The 25,113-nt window shown below is 43.3% G+C and overlaps 2 protein-coding genes and 1 pseudogene across 4 annotated transcripts in view; 1 reads left to right on the top strand and 2 right to left on the bottom strand.

Annotated features, from left to right (window-relative positions):
- Window positions 1-5,742, top strand: part of CEP104 (centrosomal protein 104) — a 44,560-nt gene extending 38,818 nt beyond the window's left edge. For 2 of the 3 annotated variants that reach the window (XM_036742651.1, XM_036742652.1), the window contains exons 21-22: window positions 419-509; window positions 1,568-1,689. In XM_036742651.1, the coding sequence (XP_036598546.1) occupies window positions 419-509; window positions 1,568-1,689 (213 nt within the window). Of the gene's footprint in view, window positions 1-418; window positions 510-1,567 lie in introns of all 3 variants that reach the window. The other variant, XM_036742649.1, reaches the window with a different exon arrangement.
- Window positions 5,743-15,281: 9,539 nt separating this feature from the next.
- On the bottom strand, window positions 15,282-18,823 carry LOC118835466 (UDP-GlcNAc:betaGal beta-1,3-N-acetylglucosaminyltransferase 7-like). Its single transcript, XM_036742653.1, has 2 exons — window positions 18,047-18,823; window positions 15,282-15,803 (listed from the first exon to the last, which is right to left on the bottom strand). The coding sequence occupies exons 1-2, from the start codon at window positions 18,740-18,742 to the stop codon at window positions 15,303-15,305; spliced, it is 1,197 nt and encodes a 398-aa protein (XP_036598548.1). The 5' UTR covers window positions 18,743-18,823; the 3' UTR covers window positions 15,282-15,302.
- A 4,686-nt stretch (window positions 18,824-23,509) lies between these two features.
- Window positions 23,510-25,018, bottom strand: LOC118836309 (annotated as a pseudogene).
- Between the last annotated feature and the right edge of the window lie 95 nt (window positions 25,019-25,113).

Consider the following 25,113-nt stretch of genomic DNA (forward strand, 5'->3'; position numbering starts at 1 on the left):
CTTTTCAAACTGATTGACCATTTGTTTTGAGTTGGGCACAGCATTTATCCTGAAGCAAGGACAACTATGTCAGCTTCCCAGTGAAGCAGCGCCATAGTAGAGTAGCAGTGCTGATGGGCTGACATGGGGACGAGAACTGCTCAGCAGGAACAGGTTTCTTTACTTTGTGTTCCGAAACCAAGGACATAGGAGGGTTTGGTAATAGAGAGAAGGCTTTGTGAAGGAGACTTTCCGCAGGTGCTCAGCTGTCATGCTGGGCTGTGGGCTGGCTGTCTCACTAGTGCTACAGCTTCTCAGCCTGGTGACCCTGGGGCCCCCCTGTGCTCATCCCAGGGGGCCCTGGGTACCCTGGGCACTGTCCCCTCAGCCCAGGGCCCTGATGCCTTTGTGACTCATTCCTGTCTTCTGTGATTTTCAGGCCTGGAAGTCTCACCTGACAGGGCCAGCAGGCTGCACAATGAACCTGCGCAAGGCCTACTACCTGCAGAAGACACAAGCCACGCAGCTGGGTAGGGTATTTCTGCCACGATGGTGCAGACCCATTAGATTTTTTTCTTTTTTTTTATCAGGATCTGCTCCTCAGGGAAAAAAGATAGATACTTTTCTACATAAACTTAATGAGGGCAAGGGCCATGACATATGTATCTTATCTATCTTTGTCTTCTCTACAACTCTTACACAGGGCTGGCTGGGCATGGGGGCATTTATTCATTCTGGGAGAGTGAGCGAAGGAGTGTATGCCAGCCTGGCTATGATGGCCATTTGAAAGGCCTACAAAATAGTTTCAGTTGAATATATTTGACCTTGCGTGTGTGTGTGTGTGTGTGTGTGTGTGTGTGTGTGTGTGTGATAGTGTGGAGAGACCTGCTGAAAACAAGAAGACCAAACAAATGCAGTTGTATTTAAAACCGTGAATTCATGGGGTGCCCTTTTATAAGCCTGCTCCAATAGTTTATAGCCCTCATTTTGGCCTTTACATGTGCCAGGTTCAAAGTGACCTGTTTAAAGAAATGTTTCGTTTCATTTTTAATTCCTTTTTCTTCTGACCGGGAAAAACTTTGATGATGCCTTTTTATTATAGATAGAATGAACATAATTCATGATTCAGGTATTAGAGGCCTGAAGAAAGTTATTATTTATTTAATTGTGGCTACAGGTTTTTTTTTTTTTCAATTGTAATGACAAGGCAAATGTGACTCAATTCCATTGTCTCCTGGATGTGGATGAAAGTTTATTCAGTCTTTGGTCTTTCTGCTTCCGCTGCCAATAATCATTACATATTTTACTGGTAGTTTGGGTTCTTATCCAGAGTACTTTTGTTTTCTCCTTACCCACCAATCCACCCAGCCAGATGACTGGGTAGGCCCTCTTCCAACATGTTGACACAGCTTGGATTCGGGCCTATTGGGCTGATTCTGTCCATGTACACATCTCAGTGCACCCCTCCCATCCCTACTCCAGGTCAGATTGCATGCAGTTGCAGCCTTTCTTGGGATACAGTCATGCATAAGAGTCTCCGTTTTAATCCTCTGCCTGTATTTAACATTTCTGTGTATTTTCACTGCAGGGAGAGCAGTAGACTCAGTGATGGCCAAATCGGGCACTTCAGGATCCAAATTTGGAAGCAAGATCCCCACCCCAAAAGGAGGCCTGAATAAAAGCACTAGCAGGGCATATACAAAACGGTGACACGTGACAAGTCTTTTGTTTCCCTTGTCTCCATAAGTGACCGAGGAAGTTTTCTGATTCCATAGCATTTCTTGTAAATCCATCTTGTGGACGTGGTCCCATCCAGCCCTCCCTTCCTTCCTGAATTGCAGGTGGCTGTTCCTCTTCCATAAATAGTATCCCCGAGTTACAATGCCCCAGTCAGGCCTTACGTGGTGACGTGTATGTACTCTCCCAGAGGAGCTGCATCTCAGATATAGAGCACGGAAAGCCTGGTGGCTGTCGAACTTTCCCCATTTCTGATCCTCTCCTGGATAACAAAAGGAATGTCGTTGTCTTAGAACAGAATCAGCAGCCACTTCAGTCGAGGGTGTTAGCAGCAGCTGACCAGTAGGGCAGGGAGCCAAGGAGGGCCAGGATCACAACATCCTTTTTTAGTTGTTCTCAGCATCTTAACAGTAAATAACATGCATTTTGCCAACTGATCCCCACCAAAACCTGCTTTTCTCTGTGTGGTACAACCAAAGTGATGTTAGATCATCAGAACCTTGCTTCCTGCTGGCCCCAGCCCAGTGTGGCATTGGTGAGAGAGCTCTTCACAGTCCTGTTAGAGCCTTGCTTTCTACCTATCCTGTTGTCCTTTTTTCTTTGTTGTGGCTTTGTCTGTTCACATTCTGCCAGATGTAGTGAGGTGGGGTGACCCAGCAGCATGTTTCTTGCTGCCACAGAAAATGAAGGTAAGACAGAAAATCTCCAGGAGGAAGCCACTGAGCATCTATCTATAGTCAATGCTCCCTGTAACTAAGCATTTCTCTGCAAGTAGCTTTCTGCCTGTTATGCTCTGTGGGCAGCAGGGTTATGCCTGATCCTGACTACAGAGTCAGTCCCCCAAATGTAAATATCAGAATAAGACTTGGATCCATATCATGCCCTTTTTTGGGAGGGGCTCTGAGGTCATTACATGTGTAAATATTGCTTTTTATAAAATAAGGAAAGTGCTTTCTGGTTGATATCATGTGATCATCTGACTACATGTAAATCAAACTGATTCTTCTTAAAAAACGTAAAGTAAAATTTGGGGCTGGTTATATTCTAATCTGGCACACAGTATCTTCCCCAAAATGCATACCACATACACAAACGTGTATCTGTTATTTATGAGGCAGAGTTGAGCACGTGGTAATTTGGGACTGTCATCCCATGCCCTTGACATCTGTACCATAATTCCAAAAGGAAGTTTACCTCTCAACAAGGAAAAAAGCCCTTTTCTTTAATATACCAAAACATTTCTTTTAAGACATGCTGAATATAAGACGGAAAAAGCCTTCAAAACTGATGTGCTCAGACCCATTTGTCAGACATACTCCTGTGATGATACCTCAACAAACTAGCAGGTTTCCTCTCAACGGCTATTGCCAGAGATCCTCTCTTTATAAAGTAATAGCCACAAAAACCAGCCAGTATTTGACTAAAGTAACTTTTCCGACTCTATGGGTATTCTGCCTAGAGATTTTTTTTTTAAACAGCTATTCCTTAAATAGCCAGTCTTCTGTCTGACAGATTAAGAACCTAGAAAGAAGCCATCACCAGATCTTGTATTAAGATCAAAAAATCATGCTTTTCCCTGGAAATCACACACTCATGCTTTCAGAAAAGACTGGCAAAATGAATTAATCATAGGTGGCAGCCTGTTAGAGATTTTTAAATTGCTAATTACGAATGAGTTTATATATTATGACAGCAAACATTTTCGGTTTGGTTTGCTTCTGTGAAACAAGGAAAGTCTCATAAGCATCGGGGGGAGGTGTTCTTTTTCTGGCTACCTTAGTAATTGTGAAACTTTGTCTGTAAATCCCCACTTGGTAAAGTAACACTTTTTAAGATTGACTCATTTTAAGACTATGAAAGTAAAAATTACCATGAGGCTTTCCATTAAAATTATTTTACATAAAAAATAAGGAATGAGACTAAATGGTGCATAAGAAGAACATAGCATCAGAGTGTTCAAAACTTTTTAGTGGTGATCACTTTAGTCTCAGAGAGCGGGGACAGGTGGCTTTTTCTAATATTTTGAAGTGCAAACATACAAGTTGTTCTTTAAACTGTCTCATCTTGTTTCAGTGAAGGAAACATTTGCCCTTCACCCAGACGAGTTTTGCAGCTGTTCTTTGTGTGTTCATAGTACAATTAAGCAGTTCCATCAGCCAAAGAATGACTTTCTTTTTGGTGTGGAGGGGCGAGGGAGATTCAGATGAAAGGCAAGGTATACGTTATAAGTAGGCCAGTGTGTGGTGGGCTGAAGTTGAACTGTTTTGTTATCATTGGGCGGGAAGGATTGCTTGGTTTGGTAATGATTGATTCCATTGAGAGCCATGTGTCACCTCTTAGGCTTCCCTAAAGAAATTGTGTTTTAAAAGGAGCAGAAGAAAAGTCCAGCAACCATAAACCATTATGTCATTCAGAAGTAAAACATCCAGATTGGAAACATTTGCTTCACAAATGAATTTTCATTCGTGAAAAAGTTGTGTCTACGTCATAGTATCTTTTAAGGTATGGTTCTTTCCACGTAACTGATTATTCAGAGAATTTCACCTCTGAGTTTTCTGCAACAGAGCTTTAGGTACAGTTCTATGTAGCAATTTGGAATGTAATTTTGCTACTTTTTAATGTTCTAATTTTCTTTTGTTTTTATTTTAAGGAAATGGTTATAAGATAACTAATTCATAATTTTGTTTGACCGTTTAAAGATCAATCCCTCCCTATCTTAAGCATATTTATTTAAAAATTGATCACCTCATAAAGTTTTATATTTTTATTCTAAGAGCTTAAGAAAATAATTATGTTATTAAAAACTAAGTTTAAGTTAGATCTGTTCCAGTTGAATAGCATCTACGCTAACTCAGCACTAACACCCTAAAAAATTAGATGAAAATTTTGTACAAAGAGAAGAAATTAGTGCTAGTGTTGCTACAGAGAGTTTGCACCTTCAAGTCAGCCCAGGCTTTTCCTATAGAACCTCAAAAAACTTCAGATCTTTGCTAAGGCAAGAAATTACTGATCAAATGGACGAGCAACATTAGCTCAGTGTTCTGTAAAGACAGTCATACGTTTGCATATGTAAGAATTATACTTTATAATAACTTATCTTTGCATAATTAATTCTAGCATCCTTTCACCTTCAGCTGGGCTTCTCCACTAGGGAATATAACTGGTCTATTAATCTCTTTTTGTTTTTTATATAAAGATGCATCACTTTATAGAAATTGTAGTGTACAGTTTTGTTACCTTAATATTAGCACTGTATATGATTTTATAATTATGTTTCCGTTTTGAAACCATATTGTTTAAATCTTTATACAAAAAAATGTATTTATTTTAAATTGCTAGATTATAGTTACTTAGTGGACAAAATTTGCTTTAGAAATGCTCTTATAGTAAATGTCACCCCATCACACATTGTGAGAGTATGTGTATGTATATATGAGAGAGACAGAGGCAGAAATAGTGCTGTATAAGCTGTAAATTAAAGTGAATTTAAGCTCTTTCTCATTTGGTAAAGAGTCTTACCTTTAAAAGAGTTCTTAGACGGCTGTTCTGAATTAGGTTTTCATTTTTTGCAAATGCAATTTACTTTCAAAAAGAAATAAATGAATTCAAAGAACAGCCTCCTCTTATTGGGCACTTCTAAATCCATGCTATTTAGGTGGCTCTTAAAAATATTCTTGTTTCTCATTCATATGTCTTTAACACAGATTCCACCAAATTTGGGGGTTGGTCTCTCACTGCCTTACCGTTATTGGCCAGGGGCAGAAATCCTGTGAATGGAACAAGGAGGCCGTGGGTAGGCAAAATAAAAAGATGGTGGGTTTGCAGCACTGATTCTCCTATGTCCTTGCCAAGGTTTTAGATGGCCTATCAGTGATACAACAACCAAAGGGAACATCGTGTGTATACTTTCCTATAGGACTTCAGCAGGGAAACAGCTGTCTTTGAACAATGTTGGAAATCCCAGTGCAAATAAATCCTGAGCATTATATGGATTTTGAACATGAAAGACTGGTTGATGTGTGTTAAGTTTGATACAGGCTCTTTTATTAAATGACGTGTTTGTTCTTTTAAGAAATGTGCCTCATGGCCAAGGGGGATGTCCAAAGGGATTGGTCTCAAATATAATGGGTTGGGGAGGAAGAGAAGTAAATCACAAAGAAAAGGAGTCAGGTTTTTCTCTCTAGCTTGGCCTCCATCCCTGATTCACTGCATCGAGTGCTTGTATCTATGTTCCCATCAAAACATGAGTAACAAGATTCCCTCCAGAAGAGGTACCCGTAGTGTAGTGTGGGAATCAGGTCTAGAACAATTTTATTTCCTCCACCACAGATGAACTACATGAGATCCAGGACTTGCAGGAAAATATTAAAAAATACCAAAAACAAAACATCTCAAAGAACTCATTCTACTTCCCCTGGAATGCAAAGACCCTTTATGGGACTTCTGGACAGATAGTTCACATTTACCTTGGATACCTAGCCAATCCACTCAACAAGGTCCTCATCTGTCTAGCCAAGGGCTGACTTTTTCGGTCCTTCAGCTGTGAAATAATTCTGATAGAGGTTATCCCCAATAATTGCGCTGTTATATAAATCTCCCTTTAGTTGACTGATGCCTAAAGCTGCAGATAGATACCTGTTTCTTAGAATTGCTCGTCACTGACCTGTACTTGGGAAATAAAAGGGCAGCCAAGAATCTTCATTTCTACCTGGACTGCTCTATTTTTCATGGAGAACGTGTTTGTGCTCCAGGATACCTTTGAGAGCTGGTAGGGTTGAGGAAGGTGTTAAGACTTTGTTCCCCTTTTTGTCCAAGGGAGAAAAAGGACTGGAAAAAAATCACCCAAAGGAGGTTAGAGTCATGTTTCCTCATCGTCTCTGAAAGACTACTGAAAAACGTGGTTTGTTAACCGAGTCCACCACACCCCACCCTCTGCCCCACCCCCTAGTCAATTAGCTTCAGCTTAGCTGTAGTCACCAGGGACCAATTGAGTTCCTTCCGTCGTCTCAGCAAGGAGCCAGAGCACAAACCCAGCTCCGTCTAGGATTCCTCAGACCGTGCACCTACTACAGAGAAATTGGATCCCACCTCTTGCCTAACTCTCTGCGACTCCAAAATTATACCATTTCCCTTCTATACCACTGTAAGTCTGTGTTTTCACAACCTTGTGGTTATCCCCATTTTATAGATCTAGGGAAGCAGTAGGATAAAGTGACTTCTCCATGGTTACCCAGGTAGGGGTCATAATCACAATTGTTTAATGTTTAAGGCTTACACAATGCTTTTGTCTAAGCCCTAGCAGGGCATCAGTGCAGGTACCTCCATTTTACAGAGTGAGTTTCCCAAGTTCCAACAAACAGCTACTGCAGACATCTGAGCCGCATCTCAAACTCACATCCCCCAACTCCAAGACCATTGCCTTTTCCCGTGCACCACAGTAGTTACTTCATATGTTGATGTAGAGCCTGTGACCATATGTACTCCATACAAGCATTGCCTCCACACTTCCTACAAAGCATGATTTGAAGGCATTTAACTGAAGTGACACACCCAATCAGATTCCTAGCAGGGTTAACGCCAAGATGTATTTTCACCTCATTGGCAAAGCAGAAGAAAAAGGGGATTGTTATGACTGATATCATAGAAGAGACTGAAATGGATAATTCTGATTTCATACAATTGTTTGCACAAATCTGATGCAGTTAAAGTTAGAAGAGAAACAGATGACTGGGAAAGAAATCATTGCCACAGGTTCCTCTGATCAAAGTCTCCTATTCAAGCCATTAACTGCCTGGGTTTTTTCTTTTAAGAACTGCCTGGTTCATATTTCCCCAATAGATAAATTGTCAAAGGATATGAACCAGGCAGTTCTTAAAAGAAAAAACCCAGGCTCTTGACAGCCATATAAAAGAAGAAATGTTCTAGCAAAGGAAAATGACAGTTGTCAGAGGGGCTGTGGGAAAACAGGCACACTGGTGTACCGTTGGTGGAGTTAAGAATTGGTCCAGCCATTCTGGAAAGATTTGGGGAGTTATGATAAGAAAGTCACCAACTGCATATTCTTTGACTCAGTGATACTACTACTACTAGGCCTATACCTCAAGGAGATCAAAGAAAAAGGAAAAAGATCCGTGTGTGTGTGTGTGTGTGTGTGTGTGTGTGTGTGTGTGTATACACACACACACACATTCAGCTCTTTTTGGTTTAGCAAAGAAATAGAAACTAAGGAAATACCTGTTAAATGGGGAATGACTGAACAAATTAATATGGATGTAACCATATCATTATCTCATAAGAAACAAAGGGATTGTTTCAGAGCAGTATCAGGAGACATATGAACCAAGGCAGAAGACAGTAAGCAGAGACAGAAGAACAATTTATATAGTAACAATATAAAGAAAAACAACTTTGAAAGACTTAAGAACTGTGAATAATATAATGACCAACAGTGACTCCAGAGGACCAATCACGAAGAGGGAAGGGAATGAACATTTATATAGTACCTATTATGTGCCAGGCTTTGTGCAAAGTATTTTTTTTACAAACATTCCAATCCTTATAACAGCCCTGAGACATCAGTGCTATTATAATCTCCAACTTACAGTTGAGGAAACTGAGGCATCCAGAGGTTAAGCGATTTGCCCAAGGTCACATGGCTGGAAGTGTCCGACTGGACTAGAACTGGGTTCTCTCTGACTCCAGACCTAGGGCTCTATCCACGGCACCACAAGCTGCCTCTGTGTCATGAAGCATGTTACTCAACTCCTGACAAATAATGTACTCAAGGTCCAGAATGAGACATACATTTTCAGATGGTCATTGTGGCGATTTGTTTTGTTTGTCTATATATTTGTTACAAAAGTTCTTTTAAGTGGGGGAGAGGAGTTGGAAAAGTGGTCTAGCAATAGGGTTGCCAAAATAAAAGAGTCACTGAAGTATTTCTCTAAATGCACAGAAGAGAACCAAAGGAAGGCTAGAAAAAAAAAAAACAGACAAGGAGGACAACTTTGAGAGTTCTATGTTGAGTTGTTTTTCTGGAGAGAGAGCCAGGATGGCAAAGTAGCATAGTAGACCTGAGCTCCCTTCCACAAAACTCCCCCAAACAGCCCTAGAAAACATACAACCAAATCCTGGTGGGAAAATCCAGAAAAAGTCATAGTCATTTCTCCAGCACAGAGAGAGGGAGATGTGTGGACACTGTGGGTGGAATCTAAAGCACCCAGGAGGAAGGGCTGCACACCAGGGCAAGAGGAGGCCCCAGAACCATACCAGGCACCACAGTGAGGATAGCTTTGTCAAACACTGCCCAGTTCTGTGTCACCAATTCAGGGCTGACTTAAGAAGGAGACTTGAGCCCAGATGGTGTGCCAAGAAAGAAGGAAGTTCAGAGGCAAGAAGCAGTGTAGCTCAGACCACTAGTGTAGTGAAATCTCACCTCTGTCGTGTAGACAGTAACCAAGGCAGGAATCCCAGACCAAAGGAGCCTGCAGTTCTGTCACTGGACCCTCAGAGCTTTCCAGCTGACTAACAGGATAGACTCTAACAGCAGTCTACTCTCGCACAGACCCAAACCCAGGTCAGGAACTTGCAGAGCCCAGATTGGGGTGAGGGAGGGGGGGAACAAAAAGACTGCCCTGGATCAGACCACTTTGGGAGCACCAAAAGCTTGCAGGTCCCCAGCCTGTTTGTTACCCCATTTGAGGATTTTTTGGCAACTAGGGGGCAAGGTGGTAAAAGAAAACACCAGTCCCTTCCTGAAAGAAACTTCAAGATGAAAACTCCTTGGAACATCAAGGCCAAAATCCAGAGCTTCCAGCAAATACTAGTGATTTGCCATTTCTTTCTCTAGCTCATTTTTTACAGGTGAGGAGACAGAGGCAAACAGGATTAAGTGACTTGCCCAAGGTCACACAGCTAGGAAGTGTCTGAGGCTAGATTTGAACTCAGGTCTTCCTGACTCCAGGCCTAGTGCTCTGAACACTGTAGGATAAATAGCAAATAATTAGCAGAGGGAAGGCATTAGAATTAAGAGGGATTGGCAAAGGGGAAAGGCTTCTCATACAAGGTGGGGTTTCACTGGGGACTCGAAGGAAGCCAGGGAAGCCAATTAGCAGAGAAGAGAGAACATTCCAGGCATGGGGAGGCCAGCAAAAATGCCCTATGCCTAGAGATGGAGTGTCGACTTTGAGAAGCAGCAAAAAGGCCAGTGTCACTGGACCAAAGCTCTCTGAGGGGAAGGGGGTGCAAAGTTTAAGAACACTGGAAAAGGTAGTGGGGACAGGCTGTGAAGGGCTTTGAATGGAAGAGTTTATATTTGATTCTCAAGGTAATAGGGAGCCACAGGAGTTACCTGAGTGAGTGAGGGGAAGGGGATGACATGGTCAGACTGAGCTTTAGGAACATCATTTTGACAAATGAATGGAAAATAGACTGGAGGAGGAAGATATTTGTGGCAGGCAGACCAACCAGCAGCCTACAGCAATAGTCCAGAGTAGAGGGGCAGCTAGGTGGCTCAGTGGATAGAGTACCAATGCTGAAATCAGGAGGACCTGGGTACAAATCCAGCCTCAGACACTACAAGCTGTGTGACCCTGGGCAAGTCACTTAACACTGATTGCCTAAGTTTTTTTTTAAAAGTCCAGAGTAGGGATAGGGCCTGTGATAGGAGGGGGTGGGGGTGAGGGTGGTCAGTGTCAGAAGAGTCGTTGGGGAAAGATGTTACAAAGGTAAAATTGTCAGACCTGGGCAACAGGTTGGGTATGGTGGGTAAGAAAGATTGAGAAGTCAATGCTAAGTGCTGGGGCGGGGCGGGGGGGGGGGGGGGGGTGGAGAGATTCAAATGCAAAATAAGAAACAACTCCCTGATTCCTCAAGAAGCTTATATTCTGAGCAGAACCAAGAGAACATTGTACGCAGTAACAGCCACATGATGGGATGACTGACTTTGATAGACTTAGCTCTTCTCAGCAATGCAAGGACCTAAGGCAACTCCAAAAGACTCATGATGGAATAAACATGATAAACACATCCAGAGAAAGAACTACGGAGTCTGAATGCAGACAGAAGCAGACTGTTTGCTCTCCTTTTCTTTTGTTCTGTTTCTTCTTTCTCGTGGCTCCTTCCATTAGTTCTAATTCTTCTTTACATCATGACTAATGTGAAAATATGTTAATATAAATATATAGAGTCTATATCAGATTGCATGCTATCTTGGGGAAGGGGGAGGAGAGGGAGGGGAGAAAATTTAAAACTCAAAATGTTACAGAAGTGATTGTTGAAAACTAAAAACAAGTTAATTGTTTTTTTAAAAAGAGGAAGCATATATTCTGATAGGGTGGCAAGAATATGTATGTATGTATAAATGTGTATGTATATATACACATAATATTTACATAGTATTTATATATAAATGGGGTCAGGAAGAGACGAATACGACTGAACAACAAAATTACGTATAGCTTGTTTTTAATAAGTATGTAATAAATTTGCCATATTTTAAAGCTGTCCTTATCTGTTTCTTTTCAAACTTCCTTATGTTCTCTTCTGTATATGCAAATATTATATAAATATTATAAAATTATCATTTATTAATATAATATTTTAATGTATGTATAATGTATTTTAATTTTAATATAACAATTATATAAAATATAATAATTTTATATAAATTATATAAATATGTAATACAACAATATACATAATAACTAAATTAAATTATATTATTAAAATACTTTATTATACTATTATGTAGATGTTTATATATTTATGTGTTTATGTTTAATATGTTTACATATATTTGTGTGTGCGTGTGTGTGTGTGTGTGTGTGTGTGTGTGTGTGTGTGTGTGTGGACATGGGGAAGAGAAAACTTAGTATGAAAATAATCACAGTCTATAAGGAGTGAAGGGCTGTTCTGTGGAACAGAGTTTTTTTAGATTTGTTCTCCTTACCTTCAAAGGGCAGAATAGAGCACAGGGAGTGGAAGTCAAAAAGACCTCAACTTTAGGGTTTTTTAAAGGAAAAACTTACTAACCAGTGGAGCTATCCAGAATGGAATGGGTTATTGGAAATACTGTCAAGTCAGGTCAACAAGCATTTATCAACAAGCACTTACTATGTACCAACCACTGTGCTAAACAGGGATACAAAGAAAGGCAAAAATATAATTCATCCTATAAGGGAGTTCACAGTCTAATGGGTGAGATAACCGGCAAACAGTTGCATACAAGTAAGCTAGACACAAGATAAACTTAAGATAATCAATAGAGGAAAGATATTGGCACTGAGGGAGTCTGGGAAAGGCTTCTTGTAGTAGAAGGTGGGTATTTTTAGTTATGGAAGAGGTTCTGGGTCAGATGCAGATCAGACTAGATGGCCTCTAAGGTCTTCCCCAACTCTAAGGTTGCATGAATATTTCCATATTCTCAGAGATGCCTGGGATTTAACTGAGTCACTTGGTCTCTTAGCATCTAGTTATTCATTCACAGAAACTTCAGCATTGTGGCTGAAAATGGCTGTGTACCCACCTTCCCCAATCTTATTTTTAGATCGTCTACCTTTTTCAGAAGAAGGCATTGTTTTCACAAGGGTCGTCTCCTCACATGCTTGGAAGACCAACAGTTGACAAGTGAGGTGTGACCAGCTACCTCTGCTTAACCAACACTTCTCCCTGTACCTCTGCATGCTGGCAGTGGCTATTAGTTTCCAACATTTGCCATCAACCCACCTGCCAAATCTGACTCCGGGCTTTCCAGACCTCCCTCATTGTTTTGCAGAAGACACGTCATGATGCCTTGTTAGAGACAGAACTGGACAACAAGAAAAACATAACACATACACACAAATATGTAATAAATAAAAATAGGCAAGGCAAATGTTAAATAATGAATTTTAAATTTAATCATGACCCACTACTCCCATAATTTACAGTCTCAGAAGAGCTACTAGCCAGTTGAACTAATTATAAAACAGCTTTTTAAAATTCCAGTATATGGCTAATTTAAAAGCTGTCTGTATTCATTTAGTCTGCAAAAGTGTTCCAGATTAGTAGAAAAGGCACAAGAAAAGAGGAACACTTGCTGAATGAACACTTTTTTCTCGGTCCTTTAAAAGGCTACGAGAGTTGCCTGTACAAATATTGCCTCGCTGTGGAGAGAACACTGACCAAACTCTTCTCAGTCCCTCATGTGGGTTTCCTTCCTCTCTCGCATGACTGTGAATTCAAGAAGTTTCTGCATTCTCCAAAATGGCACCCACCCCGAGAAGGAAACTCCTCAGGTCCTTTGCAGCTAGCGGCAAGTTTTAACTGTCAGCCAATGAAGACCAATGGGAAACCTCTTCTGCTTCTGTTCCAGTTTGGGAATTGAAGGGGAAACAGAGTCCATCAAGACAGCCTCAAAAATTGTGCAACTATTCCTTCATCTGCTCTTTGCCTGGGATTGCCCAGGTGAGGGAAACAGTCCTTCAGACGGTCCAAGGGTCCAGGTACTCTTACAGAAGATCTGGGGGAAAACCATCCAGCTCTTCTATCCCACTTAAAGAATTAAAATCACATGAAGGGTGAAATTATTTGTAGGATCTTAGACTTGAAGCAGGGAAGGCCTTTATAGGTCATCAAAGCCAGTTTCCTTATTTTAGAGAAAAGGCAACTCTGATTCAGAGGTAAAGAGCATAACCACACAATTAGTAAGCGATAAAGATCACACGTCATAGAACTGAAGTTAAAAGAAACCTCAGACACCATCTAGCCCAACCCCCTCTTTCTTCAGATGGGGCAACAAGCCCGGAGAGAGGAGAAAACAAAAGTGTTAAAGACCCTTCTGCCTCAGGACCATAAAGCTGTTCCCTGCCTCCATTACTGACCGCCAGAGAGATACTAGGAAGACTCAGGTTTGGGGAAAGGCCACAGCTGAAAGCTTACCTTACACTCACTCTAGACCTCTTTCCCTATTTGTAAAATGAGATGATTAGACTAAATGATCTCTGAGGTCCCTCTCTGAGACTGTCAATGTATAAGCCAATGCCAGAACTCTGAGACATCAACAATTTCATGGGAAACCCCATGTAAACACTTTGTAAAGGTGGACGTATATGACTGTACATAACATAGGACTCTATTGATCTGTTGGTGCATTTTGTTAAACTACTTCCCTTCTCTCTTTTTTATTCTTTGTTATAAGGGACAGATCTCTAGGAAAGAAATGAGGAAGGAATACATTGGGAAACATGAGTGTTGTAAAAACAAAGATGGCAGCAAAAAATCTTAAAAAGTAACAACTAAGGTGTCAAAGCACAATGGCAGGGCACTGGGGACTTTGGAAAGTTTAATTCATGCTTGTATATTTTTTGCTTTCTCTTCAACTCTGTGGTATAGCCACCGGAGCTCTGCTTCTAACACAGGAGTGGGTGTGTTGGAAACCACAGGATGCCCTGCCACCATGGTGACAGGGAATTCTCGAAGCAAATAAGATCAGTGGCCAGAACCTGATTTATTGCACAAGTCTGGCAGACTGTGGCTTAGATTTTTCAGCTGAAAGGGATTAACTCTTGATATCCTGGGTCACGCCCTAAAACAAAGCCTCAGCTTTCACCACTTCATGACAGCATCGCCAAACTGTGCTAGTGAATTCAAACTCTCTTCCCCTCTGGGCATATAGCCTGTTCTTGCCTGAGGGAAATAGCTGTTAGCTTTGTCAGATGTACCTTTAAGCTTTTTCTTTCAACAGGACAGCTTTACTGTGGCTGAAAAACTGCCTACTTTCTAGCAACCTCGAGATGAAGAGCATCTCTCCAGTTTGAGCAAAAGGAAACTGAGCTGATTTTAGAGCTGTCTCCTCCACCTGTTTGAAGAGAAGGCTCTCAAGAGATACCTTCTATTATGTTTTGGGCATCTCAGTCCCTGCTGTTTTGGCATGGGCCTAGGAAAGACTTTATAATCCATCCTATGGATTATATATACTACCTATGGTTACAAAGCACTTTTCACTCAGTTGCCTCATTTGATCCTCTCAATTCCTATGAGGTAGGCAGAGGAAATATTACTATCCCATTTAGTGTCTAGAAAACTGAGGCTCAGAAAAAAGTGATTTTCCCAAAGTCTCACAGCAGGCATGGGGCAGAGATAGATCGGAAATCAAGTCCTCAGTCTCCAAATAGAGTGTTCATTCAGCTACCCAATGCTGTTTCCAGATATAAGGGGTCTATACTGCTAGTCAGCCCTGCCTTGGTCTTTTCCAGATCCTGAAAACAGCCCTGCTGAGGCAAACTGACAAAACACTCACTTTCTCCTTCAAAGCATGATTTTACAAAGCAAATCTTTCCTAGTCTCAGGTGTTTAAGGGCTGGGGTTAGAACTGGCCGGAGAGCGGGTAGCATCAAAGGATCCCTAATCCCAGATCCATTCTCTAGTCCAAGCTCTAATTCTGTCAGTGTGGAAACATAGGCCACAGGAGAAATCAGAGGGGGAGATTCGGAATCCAGATCCTCTGACACCTAAGTCAGTAATTCTACTGGTTGTCACACTCCACCAGCAAGGAACTGAGGAAGAGTGAAAGTAGGACGGGAGACTCCCCGTGCGTGGCAAGAGACTCAGAGGAAGCTGACAGTCTTGGCACAATGCAGGTCTTTGCTATGCACGGCCTCCCACATGCTGATGAGGGCAGGGGGCCCCAGCTGGTGCACCATGAGCAGTTCCCGGTAGAAGCAGGGATCCCAGTTCAAGGGATTGGTGCGGGTGCGGTGAATGCCGAAAGTACGGAAGCCTGGGTGAGCCTGAGGCACCACCCCAAGCCGCTTCAGGCACATGCCCAAGAAGACATCATCTATGGGGAACAGGGGAAGATACTCTGAGACTGGCAGCAGGCGCCGAACCAGCGGGGCTGCCATGAGGATGCCTCCCCCTCCAGCGTAGGGTGGGTAAGGCTGGTTGAAGAGCTCGGGTGGGATGTAATACTTGCTGTGCTGGTTGCGAATGGGCCAGGCCCGGCGAATCACGTCGCCAACAAAGAGCTGAGGCAGCCTAGGGTCGCCCTGTCGGGAGCGTAGGAATTCCAGCAAATTGGCAGGATGTACAAACACATCATCGTCACCCTGGGGATAGACCCAGCTCATCTCAACATGGACTGATACTGGCTTTTCCCCTGCCACCCCACTACAAAACACCTTAGGGTCGTCTAATCAACCAATCATTCAGTCAATTAAGCATTTACTATATGACAGACATATGTGGAACAGTGCATAGAGCAGTGGTCTTGGAGTCAGGAAGACATATTCAGGAGTTCAAATCCAGCCTCAGACATGTACTAGCTGTGTGACCCTGGGCAAGTCACTCATCCCTGTTTGCCTCAGTTTCCTTATCTGTAAAATGAACTGGAGAAAGAAATGGCAAACCATTCCAGTATCTTTGCCAAGAAAACCCCCAAAATAGGGTCACAAAAAGTCGGACACGACTGAAATGACTTTACAACAATAATAAATGTGCCAGACACTGTACAGTCCCTATACCCTACAAAACTGAGGTCCCTCGATCCTTGTATATCAGGGTGGTTAGGAAAATCAAACAGGAGAATATACGTAAAACATTTTGCAAACCTTAAAGTGCTATTCAAATAGCTATTATTATTATTATTGGATTCCTCCCTCTTCCTTTCAATCAGTGGTGCCTGCAGCATGATATATGGGGGGCGGGGAGGCGCGGGGATGCTGAACTGGATATCAGAAATGAAGATTAAAGTCCTAGCTTGGGCCACTCTAGCTATTGTCAGCTGAGTTGAGTTGTTTGGAGCCTCAGTTTCTTTACATGCCAAATGGGAATGCCAATATTTGCCCTAAATCAGGAGGCCAAGAACACGTAATTGAAATTCTCTGGGTCTGCGCTTCAACTTCATCTAAAAACTAAGTATAGATTATCCTGGAGGATTTCTCAGCTTCCTTCCAGCTCTGACATTCTATAATACCTCAAAGGGTTGCTGTGAGCATCACAGGAGATGATCATAAAAATAGCATATTCTAATAATAATAATTTGGCTTCCTTCAAGCCTCAGCTCAAATCCCACATTTCACAAGAGGTCTTTCCTGGTCTCCCAGCAGCTAACACCTTCTCTCTGAAATTACCCTTACTTACCTTGTGGATATTCTGTTTGCACCTAGCTATTTACACATCTCCCCTATTAGTCTGTGGGTGGTTGGCACACAGTAGTTGCCTAATAAATGCTTGTTGGCTGAGTGACATATACATAGTACAGTCTATAGTGCTTTACATGGCATCTCACTTGGCCCTCGCATAATGTTTATGAAATAGGGAAAATATTATTATCTCAATTCCTCAAGCTAAGGAAATTGAAGCTGAGAAGGGGACAAGTAAATTGACCAAAGTCAGAACTCCGCAAGTTCATAGAACTGAGGACTGGAAGCAGTGTTAGAGGGAATCTAGTCAAAGTCCCTCATTTTACAGCTGAGGTAACTGAGGCCCAGAGAAGTGACTTGTTGAAGATCACAAAAGCATGACATGGAAGTCGGGCAATCCAAACCCAAATCTCCTAATAGTGATCACTACTTAAGGTTTGCCAAGCACCAAACACGTATTTTCTCATTTGATCCTTACAAAACCCTGGGGTGGGGGTAGATGATATTATTATTAGCACCTACCTCCCCATTTTACAGATGAGGAAACTGAGCATGAGAGAGGTCAAGGGACATCCCCAGGTTCACAGAGCTAAAAAGTGTCGGAGGCAGGATTTGAACTTGTCTTCATGACTCCAATGGGTCTAGCACTCTCTCATTTAGTTACCTAGTCCCTCTCTTTCCATTATGTCCTGCTATAACCCACAAAGTGTTCTATAAATCACGAGTAATCTTTCAGTTTCCTGCCCTGTATTCCAGCCTATTTATTCATCTCTTTCCATCAGCTCTCAGACACACACCTCCCCCAAGTCCTGACCCCCTTCTCAGCTCTTAGATATTCCACCCCTTCCTCCCCACTCTTCACCACATGAGTCCTTAGTACTGACTCTGTTACTAATTTGCCATAGGACCTTGAACAAGTCCGTCCAGTCTTCAATTTTCCCCTCCGTAAAACGAGATTGGACTAGATCATGTCTCAAGATCCATTCTTGCTCTAGGCTGATCTTCAGTGCCCTGTCCACCTGTCCGTTTCTCCCCAGCCCCAATCTCCCAGCCCTTTGTCAATCCAATCCAGGGCCCTCCCTGAGACCAGCCCCTCCCTCATCCTGGCTCTCAGCCTGGCAGAGGAATGCACTGTGAGCAGACCAGGCAGGTGGCAGGTGCCCAGCTTCTGCCTGCCGCTGCGGGGATCCTTCCCTTGCTCCACTTACCTGGAACACGAATTCCACACTGGGGCAGCGACGTTGGAACCAGCGCAGAAAGTTGACAGCCTTGAGTGTGAGGTTATAGAAGGTGTCATCGAAGTCCCAGCGCAGAAGATCCCCGTGCGCCCGGTCTTCCTGCTCCAACCTCTGACGAAGCGCCTCCCCGCTGGGCCCCTCTTCTGCCGCTCCTCTACCCAGCAAGAACACTGTGCGCACGGCTGCGGCGTCCGAGCCCGAGCCGGGCCCCGTCAGTTCTCGGCCCCATGTGCGCCTTACAGCCTCTCGCCGATCTCCGTGTTCGGGTGCCGACTTGACGGCCAGCAGCAGCCGCACCCGACCTCCACACTTGTCCGGGTGGTCGCTGCGCAGGGGAAAATAGCGACAGTGGCTGTGGCGGAGGAAGGCGCGAAAGCGTGGCTCTTTCGGCTGCCGAGGAAGGACCTGGGGCTGCGCCGAGGCGCACCGTACGGTCCTCATGGCCTCTCCGTCGTCGCCACCGTCGAGCTCCAGACCAGAGTCAGGGCGCAAGGATGCGTTGGTACCAGCAGGCTGGCGGGGACCCTGGGGCAGGCGAGCGAGCTCGGGTCGCGCGACACCCAGCCACAGTAGCGCTAACAACGCTACCAGCGCTGCCCCTAGGGCGCACCGCCTCCTGCCCGGGCCGCCGGGCACCGGCCACCACCGCACACAGCACAATGACATGGCACTGAGCTCGCTTGGTTGGGGTGCCCGTTCTTTGTCCCGGCCACGGTCCGCGCCAGCCTGCCTCTGACCAAAGCTGAGGAGAGCGGTGCATGCACTGAGCCCTCGGCTCCTGAGAAGCTATCCCCAGCCACTGGCGGGATTTGGGACTCCACCCCGAGAAGAGTACAGGTGCCTCCCGCAAGAGGCTAACCAAGGGGCCACCCGCCCCCACCTTGTGTCAGCAAGACCCACAGTCCTGGTGCTATGGCTGGGGAAAGCGAGAGGTGAAGCAGAACCCAGAGGTCCCGCAACTTCCGAAAGCCTGGAGACCCAATCTGACAACTTCTCTACACCTCTCAGGGTCGCGTCATAGCGATGCACTGAGCACTCAGAGGCGGAGCTGCTCACCCGTCTCTCCTCGACCCATCGCCCCTCATGGAAATAGATCCACCTCATCACCCGGAGAGGGAGGTTTGGGAAGTCCCCAGCTGTTTTCAGTGCGTTGTGGCTGCGTTAGCACTTCTGAGGAATCGTCCAGAAACCAAAAGACTCTCCTCCCCCTTCCCCGGACCAATCACCCCTGACTTGAGAGAAATTACGCTGGTTCTGCACATGCAGCGTCAGATGGCCAAAAGTTCTCGGGAGATGAGCAGTAGAAAAGATCAAAGGGTCCTTGCTCAAGATTCCAAATAAATGCAGGGCATGTAGCTTTGTGGTCAGGAGCCCAGGGTGCTAATCTCACCTCTGAAAATGTCTAAGTGACCTGGGCACCTCCTTCTTTTCTCTGGCCCTTTGGAAATTGCCATAATGGACCTGTGATTTCTTTCGTTTAGGGAATCTCTGTCAAAGAAAATCTCTCAGCCAGTGCGGATCAGCAGCATCTGCTCTGCGACTTTCAGTCTCTGGGGAAGCCTGAGGCAGGGAAAGGTTAAATGACTTGCCCAAGGTAACACAGCCATTAAGTATGAGCCAGAGGAAGACTCTGACGTTGCATTTTAACTCACTGCCTCTTCATAATTTTAATAATAATAGTAATTCATCCATGATATTAATAGTGATAATAATATCATAATAATTTCCACTGTGCTTTTCTCACAAGATAGCTCAAATAAATAAAAGTAAAATAGTCTTGCGTCAGTCACCTCTCTGCCTCAGTTTCCTCAACTGTAAAATGAGGAATTTGGATGAAATGGATGATCTCCAGTTTAGAAACGCTATTATTACCCATGGTCACACAGCCAATAAGTAGAAGAGCCAGAGCAAATATTCCAACCCTGCTCTTTTGATTGCAAATCTGGAACCCTTTGCACTCTAATTGTTTTCACTACCCCTCTACCACACTCTTTTTGTTTTGAGGTGGGGGCACAGTGAGGTTAAGTGACTTGCCTAGGGTCACACAGTTAAGTAAGGGTCTTCAGTCATCCTGACTCCAGAGCCAGTGCTCTATCCCCTGCACCACCTTGCTGCCCCACCTGTACCTGGCTCTAGACAAGGACTTCCTCCTCACTGCTATAACCCCTGGCTTAAGTTAAGAGATCCAAGTCTAAGATTGAGATTGGCTTTTTGTCCTCAACTGCCTTAGGGGTATCCTCTGTCTGTAACTGAATATGATCATAGCACTTAGGTCTGGAAGGGACCATAGAGATCTAGTCCAGCCTCTTTTCTTATAGAAGAGGAAACTGAGGTACCCCAGTAATCCAGGAACCCATTCATTTATTGAATAAAAAACATTTATTGACTGCCTTCTGTATGTAGGGCTCTGGGCTAAGTGCTGAGCAGGACACAAAGTTAAGTAAGACAGTTCCTGTTTTCCAACAATTTACAGTCTAATGTCTTGTTTTCTAATTGTTTCATAGTGTTGCCCAGAGAGATTGTGCCCTCCAGGAAGGCAAGGATTTCATTTTACACTTCTCTTCCTGTAGCTCCCACAAAACCTAGCTCTGATTTAGATAACATAGTAGATACTCAGTAAGGATTTGTTGATCAATTAATCTGGGGCACCTCTGGCAGGTGTTTCTGCCAATCCCAAATTGCTCCCAGACTCAGCCGTAATATAGTAAATCAACGGATCCTGAGCAAATTACTTAACTTCTCTGGGCCTCAGTTTCTTTGTTCTGTAAATTCAGTAAAATTAGGGGTTGGACTCAAAGGTTCCTTTTGGCTCTAAATCTACAGTTCTATGACACCAGTAATCAAATTGAATTCCTACTACCTCTGTTGGAAACAAATCTTAATTCAGAGAATCTCTGAGTTGCAAGGACCTCAAAGTTCATCAACTCCAGCCCCCCTGAACAAGAATCCCCCCTACGTTATCTCCCAAAGTGGTCATCCAACCTTTGCTGGAAGGCTTCCAGTAAGGGGGAACCCAATGGCTCTCAAAGCAATCCACTCTTCTTTGGGGTAGTTCTAATTAAGAGATAGCTTTTTCCTTATTGTCAATTTCTCTACAAGTCCCATCTATTTCTCCTAATTCTACCCTCTGGGTCCAAGAAGAACAAGTCTAACCATCTTCCATGTGTCAATCCTTCAAATACTTAGAATCATAGTATGACACCTATGACACTTGTGGCATTGTAAGCAGTCAAAAATCAAGCAATCTACTGTTTGTCTTAAGTCTACAGAAAGGCAGCAAGTGACTGTACTGATTATCCAGCAATGGAGTGCTATATCTCAGTTGCCCACCACAGTGCTCTACTTGAGCCAGCAGCCCAAGGATTTCTTCGGAACCTCTTTGGTTGTGCACAGGATAGCCTTTTTAAAGGCTAAGTCCCACTCCTTCTACCTTCAGTTACAACCATATCCACATCTTCAAACTAGGCTGGAATTTTATCTAAGGAATGAAATGGAATATAACTTCAAATATTAAATATTAAATCTATAGTCTGTCAACCTGAATTAAAGAGAAGGCAGCCAATGCAGCAAAAATTATGATCTTTAGTTGGGTCAAGAAAGTTGCGACTGGGGTATCACATAACAGCAAGTATTGGGGAGTCCAATGAGGGGGCTGGGATTCTCCCTTACTGGAAGCCTTTAAACAAAGGCTCGATGACAACTGGTTAGGTATACATAGCTTGGGTCAAAAAGAAATTGAGTTGTTTGGGGAAAATAATTCTCCATTGGTGTTCCTGAAAGTTTAAGTGACTGTTATTCTATCAGATGAAGAAAGTTAACCCTAAACTTTTTTATCACATTGTGACATTTATCTACACTTATATTTATAATAGGTAATTAGGTAGGCAGATAGATAGATAGATAGATGTATACAGAAATTAAGCTTTAATAGCATAAAACTACACTAAGACTTTTGGGACATCCTGTATAAATAACTTTTTATATAGTTTTTTGTTTTGTTTTGTTTTTACCCAAGAAACCATTTTTAATCTTCTACCTTAAAGATTTTCAATTTGTTTTAAAGCAAAAGGAATTAGACTACATTACAGAATATCTTTAATGGACCAAAATTTCCTTTGTATAAAAACCAATTAAGCTTCATCAAGTGCTTAAAAAAAAATAAAAATCCAAACCCATACAGAATCTTTGAACATTGTCTTCTTCAGCCCTAACTCAATCTATAAAGGGAATTCTTAACAATATGCATGTAAAACAAGAAAGGAGTACCTATAGTCACAGACACAGATATTTTTTAAGTAGAACAAAAACATATGGGAAGGGTGTAAATGCCAATAGGATCATAGAATTCTAGATTTTAAAGCTAATAAGGACCGTGGATATCACCTTATTCACATTCTCTATTTTATAGATGAGGAAAGAAAGACCCAAAAAGAAAAAGTTGCCCAGGATCACAGAATGAATTAATTCGAGCTAAGGCTTAGAACCCAGGTCTTAACTCCTAACCCAGGGCTCCTTCTACTCACGTGGGGAAGTACCCAGTCAGGGGCAGCTAGGCCATGCAGTAAATAGATCGTGGACCCTGGAGTCAGGAGGACCTGAGTGCAAATATGACCTCAGACACTTAACATTTACTAGCTGTGTGACCCTAGGCAAGTCACTTAACCCTGATTGCCTCAAAAAAAAATGCCCGGTCAAAAACACTACATAAACAAACGTGCCTCTTACACTAGGAATGAGGACACACGGTAGAGAGAGGAAAAAGTCTAACATGTTAAAAAAAAAAAAGGTCTGAGAACTTCACTGGGAAAAGTTAACTTTGGCAAGTACAGTCAGTGCTCAAATCCTGCCAACTTTATTGTGTAATAATGCCTCCCCCCACCAAAAAAAAAAGAGAGAGTGATTAAGCACTTACATTTCATTGTTCATATCTCTAACCCTACTAATGAGTCACTTTGGGCAGTTGTTTGTTCTGTCCTCCATGTAAACTCACATTTCACCATACCAATGCATGATCACCATGTGGTGTCAAGAGAGTGCATGGGGAAAAAATTTCCTCATCATTCTGCTTTCCAGGAACAAATATACTGCAGTGAAAGCAGAGACTGAAGGTATGTCATGGGGGAGTTGGTTGGTGGATAATCTAAAGAATATAGGATTCATTTTTATTTATATATAAGAAAAAAATTACATGGCTCCAGATTATCATAAAATTTAATGTCTTTCAATTAAACATCACACAATTCCCACCACAATTATGCCCTACATAAAACCTAAATGATATGACAAGTTTCTATCCCAAAATTGTAACTGAGAAATAGCTGCAGAACTTGGATGCCAAACAGGAATCTGTGTGTGGCAAGAAAATTGGGAAAAGGAACAGAGGGCTGGGATTCCATCCCCAGAGTGTCACACCACCCCACCTCCCACTCTCCATCAGTCAGGTTCCTGCAGACCTCCAACTCTCTGTCCATATCTCTCTGCAAGAGGAGAAGTGTTCAAGGGGTGAAGGAAGCAGCAGCTCCCCAGCATGGAGTGTTCCCCTTCTATTTCAACACGTGGTAGCTCATCACTGATTTCAGCTTTCATTGTGTCCAGAACAAAACAAGCTTCCTCCTGAAAGTTCGGAATCATCTCATCACTGATGAGCACATGGATCCCTGTTGGCCCCTGTTAGTAGATCTGACTGATCTGATGAGAGGAAATACTGAAAAGCTGAGTGATTTTCTCTGTCAGCTCAATGGCTGTTAGTTCTTCCAGAGAGATGGCATGGTACACAAAGAAAGCATCCATCCTCGTGTTTCTGCTGCTGTTAGTGCTGTTGCTTGTCAATTTCAAGGATTCCTGGAGAACATGAACCATCAGCCTGGACCTCACCATCTGTCCCCTTAAGGCATTAAGGAGTCAGATTCCATCAGCGTGGTCACAAATTTGCATAAGGTTGACTCTGGTTAACTTCAATAAATCTGCACCTGAGAAGTTTGTGAAAAGCCAGGAGAAGGTGACGAGTTGGTTGTGACATAATCTCTGTTGTGCTTCCTGAGGACTAATTGTTGGCAGAAGGTTGTCTGCCATTGGAGGTCGACCTGGTGGTTTGGTGAAGCTCCAATTGAAAAACTGCTATGGGAATTGTTAACGCCAGGTATGAGGAATTACTGCCAGGTATGAGGAATTTCGAGAACACTTGAAAAGTACAGGAAGGTTGGTGTTTTGCCTTTTCATGGGGGGGGGGGGGTCCTTCTCTATTTTCTCCCTGTCTGTTTTTTGTTCCCTGTCTACACCTTTGGGCTTGAAATCTTTCCCAGCTGGCTGAATGCAAGTGTTCCATTCTCATTCTCCTTCAAGGCGTGGATCTCGTCTCCACCATGTTTTCTCTTAGTGGACTCTGTGCTGATACAATGTACCAGAATAAACACGGATGGCCTCCTTGCAGGGTCCCAGAGGAATTCCACAGGATGCAGTTGTGTTGGATTTGCCCTACAGACACTGGAATATCTATAGCAAGGAGTCTATCCCCAGGCTTGTTCCATTTCTGGCCCTCAAGCTACTGATGCGCGGCGTTCTGCAGGTGTCTGGCATGGAACACGCTTGAAATACACCCTTAGTTAACTTGCCACTGGACGGTGTCAAAGTTTCCAGTTGTCCGGCTTTCGGATTTCATCAGACTGTCCTGGATTGAGATACGTGAGTGTTTCATCGTGGAGCTTTACTGCAGGAGAGGTAGCAGCACAAAGCACATACTGGGAAAGTAGGGTTTTATTCTCATTATCAGGTGGCGAACTTGGCTCTTCTTGTTTAAAAATGGGCAATGCCAGGGCATCACTCAGGCAATATAGGCCCCGCGACCCATTCCTGGCCGAACCCGGACAGACTCGCGTCAAAGTCCTGCACCAGCCCGGACTCGATCGCCTCGTCCACCAGAGGCAGCTTCAGGGCGCCGGCCATCCCTCCTCCTTCCAAAGGACCCCCTGCAGACACGGGTCCTTCTTGCACTAGGCAGGGGCTTCGCGAGCACCGACCAGAGAGGCGAGGTGCTATTC

This window comes from Trichosurus vulpecula, chromosome 2 (genome assembly GCF_011100635.1).
Source record: "Trichosurus vulpecula isolate mTriVul1 chromosome 2, mTriVul1.pri, whole genome shotgun sequence".
In the NCBI taxonomy this organism is placed as follows: Eukaryota; Metazoa; Chordata; class Mammalia; order Diprotodontia; family Phalangeridae; genus Trichosurus; species Trichosurus vulpecula.

Bases quoted from the DNA above. Each gene is read 5' to 3' on its own strand.
- LOC118835466 (XM_036742653.1), bottom strand. From the start codon at position 18,742: ATGTCATTGTGCTGTGTGCGGTGGTGGCCGGTGCCCGGCGGCCCGGGC. The intron at 15,804-18,046 runs GTAAGTGGAGCA...GTCTATCCCCAG, and splicing joins GTGTGGAATTCGTGTTCCAG to GGTGACGATGATGTGTTTGT.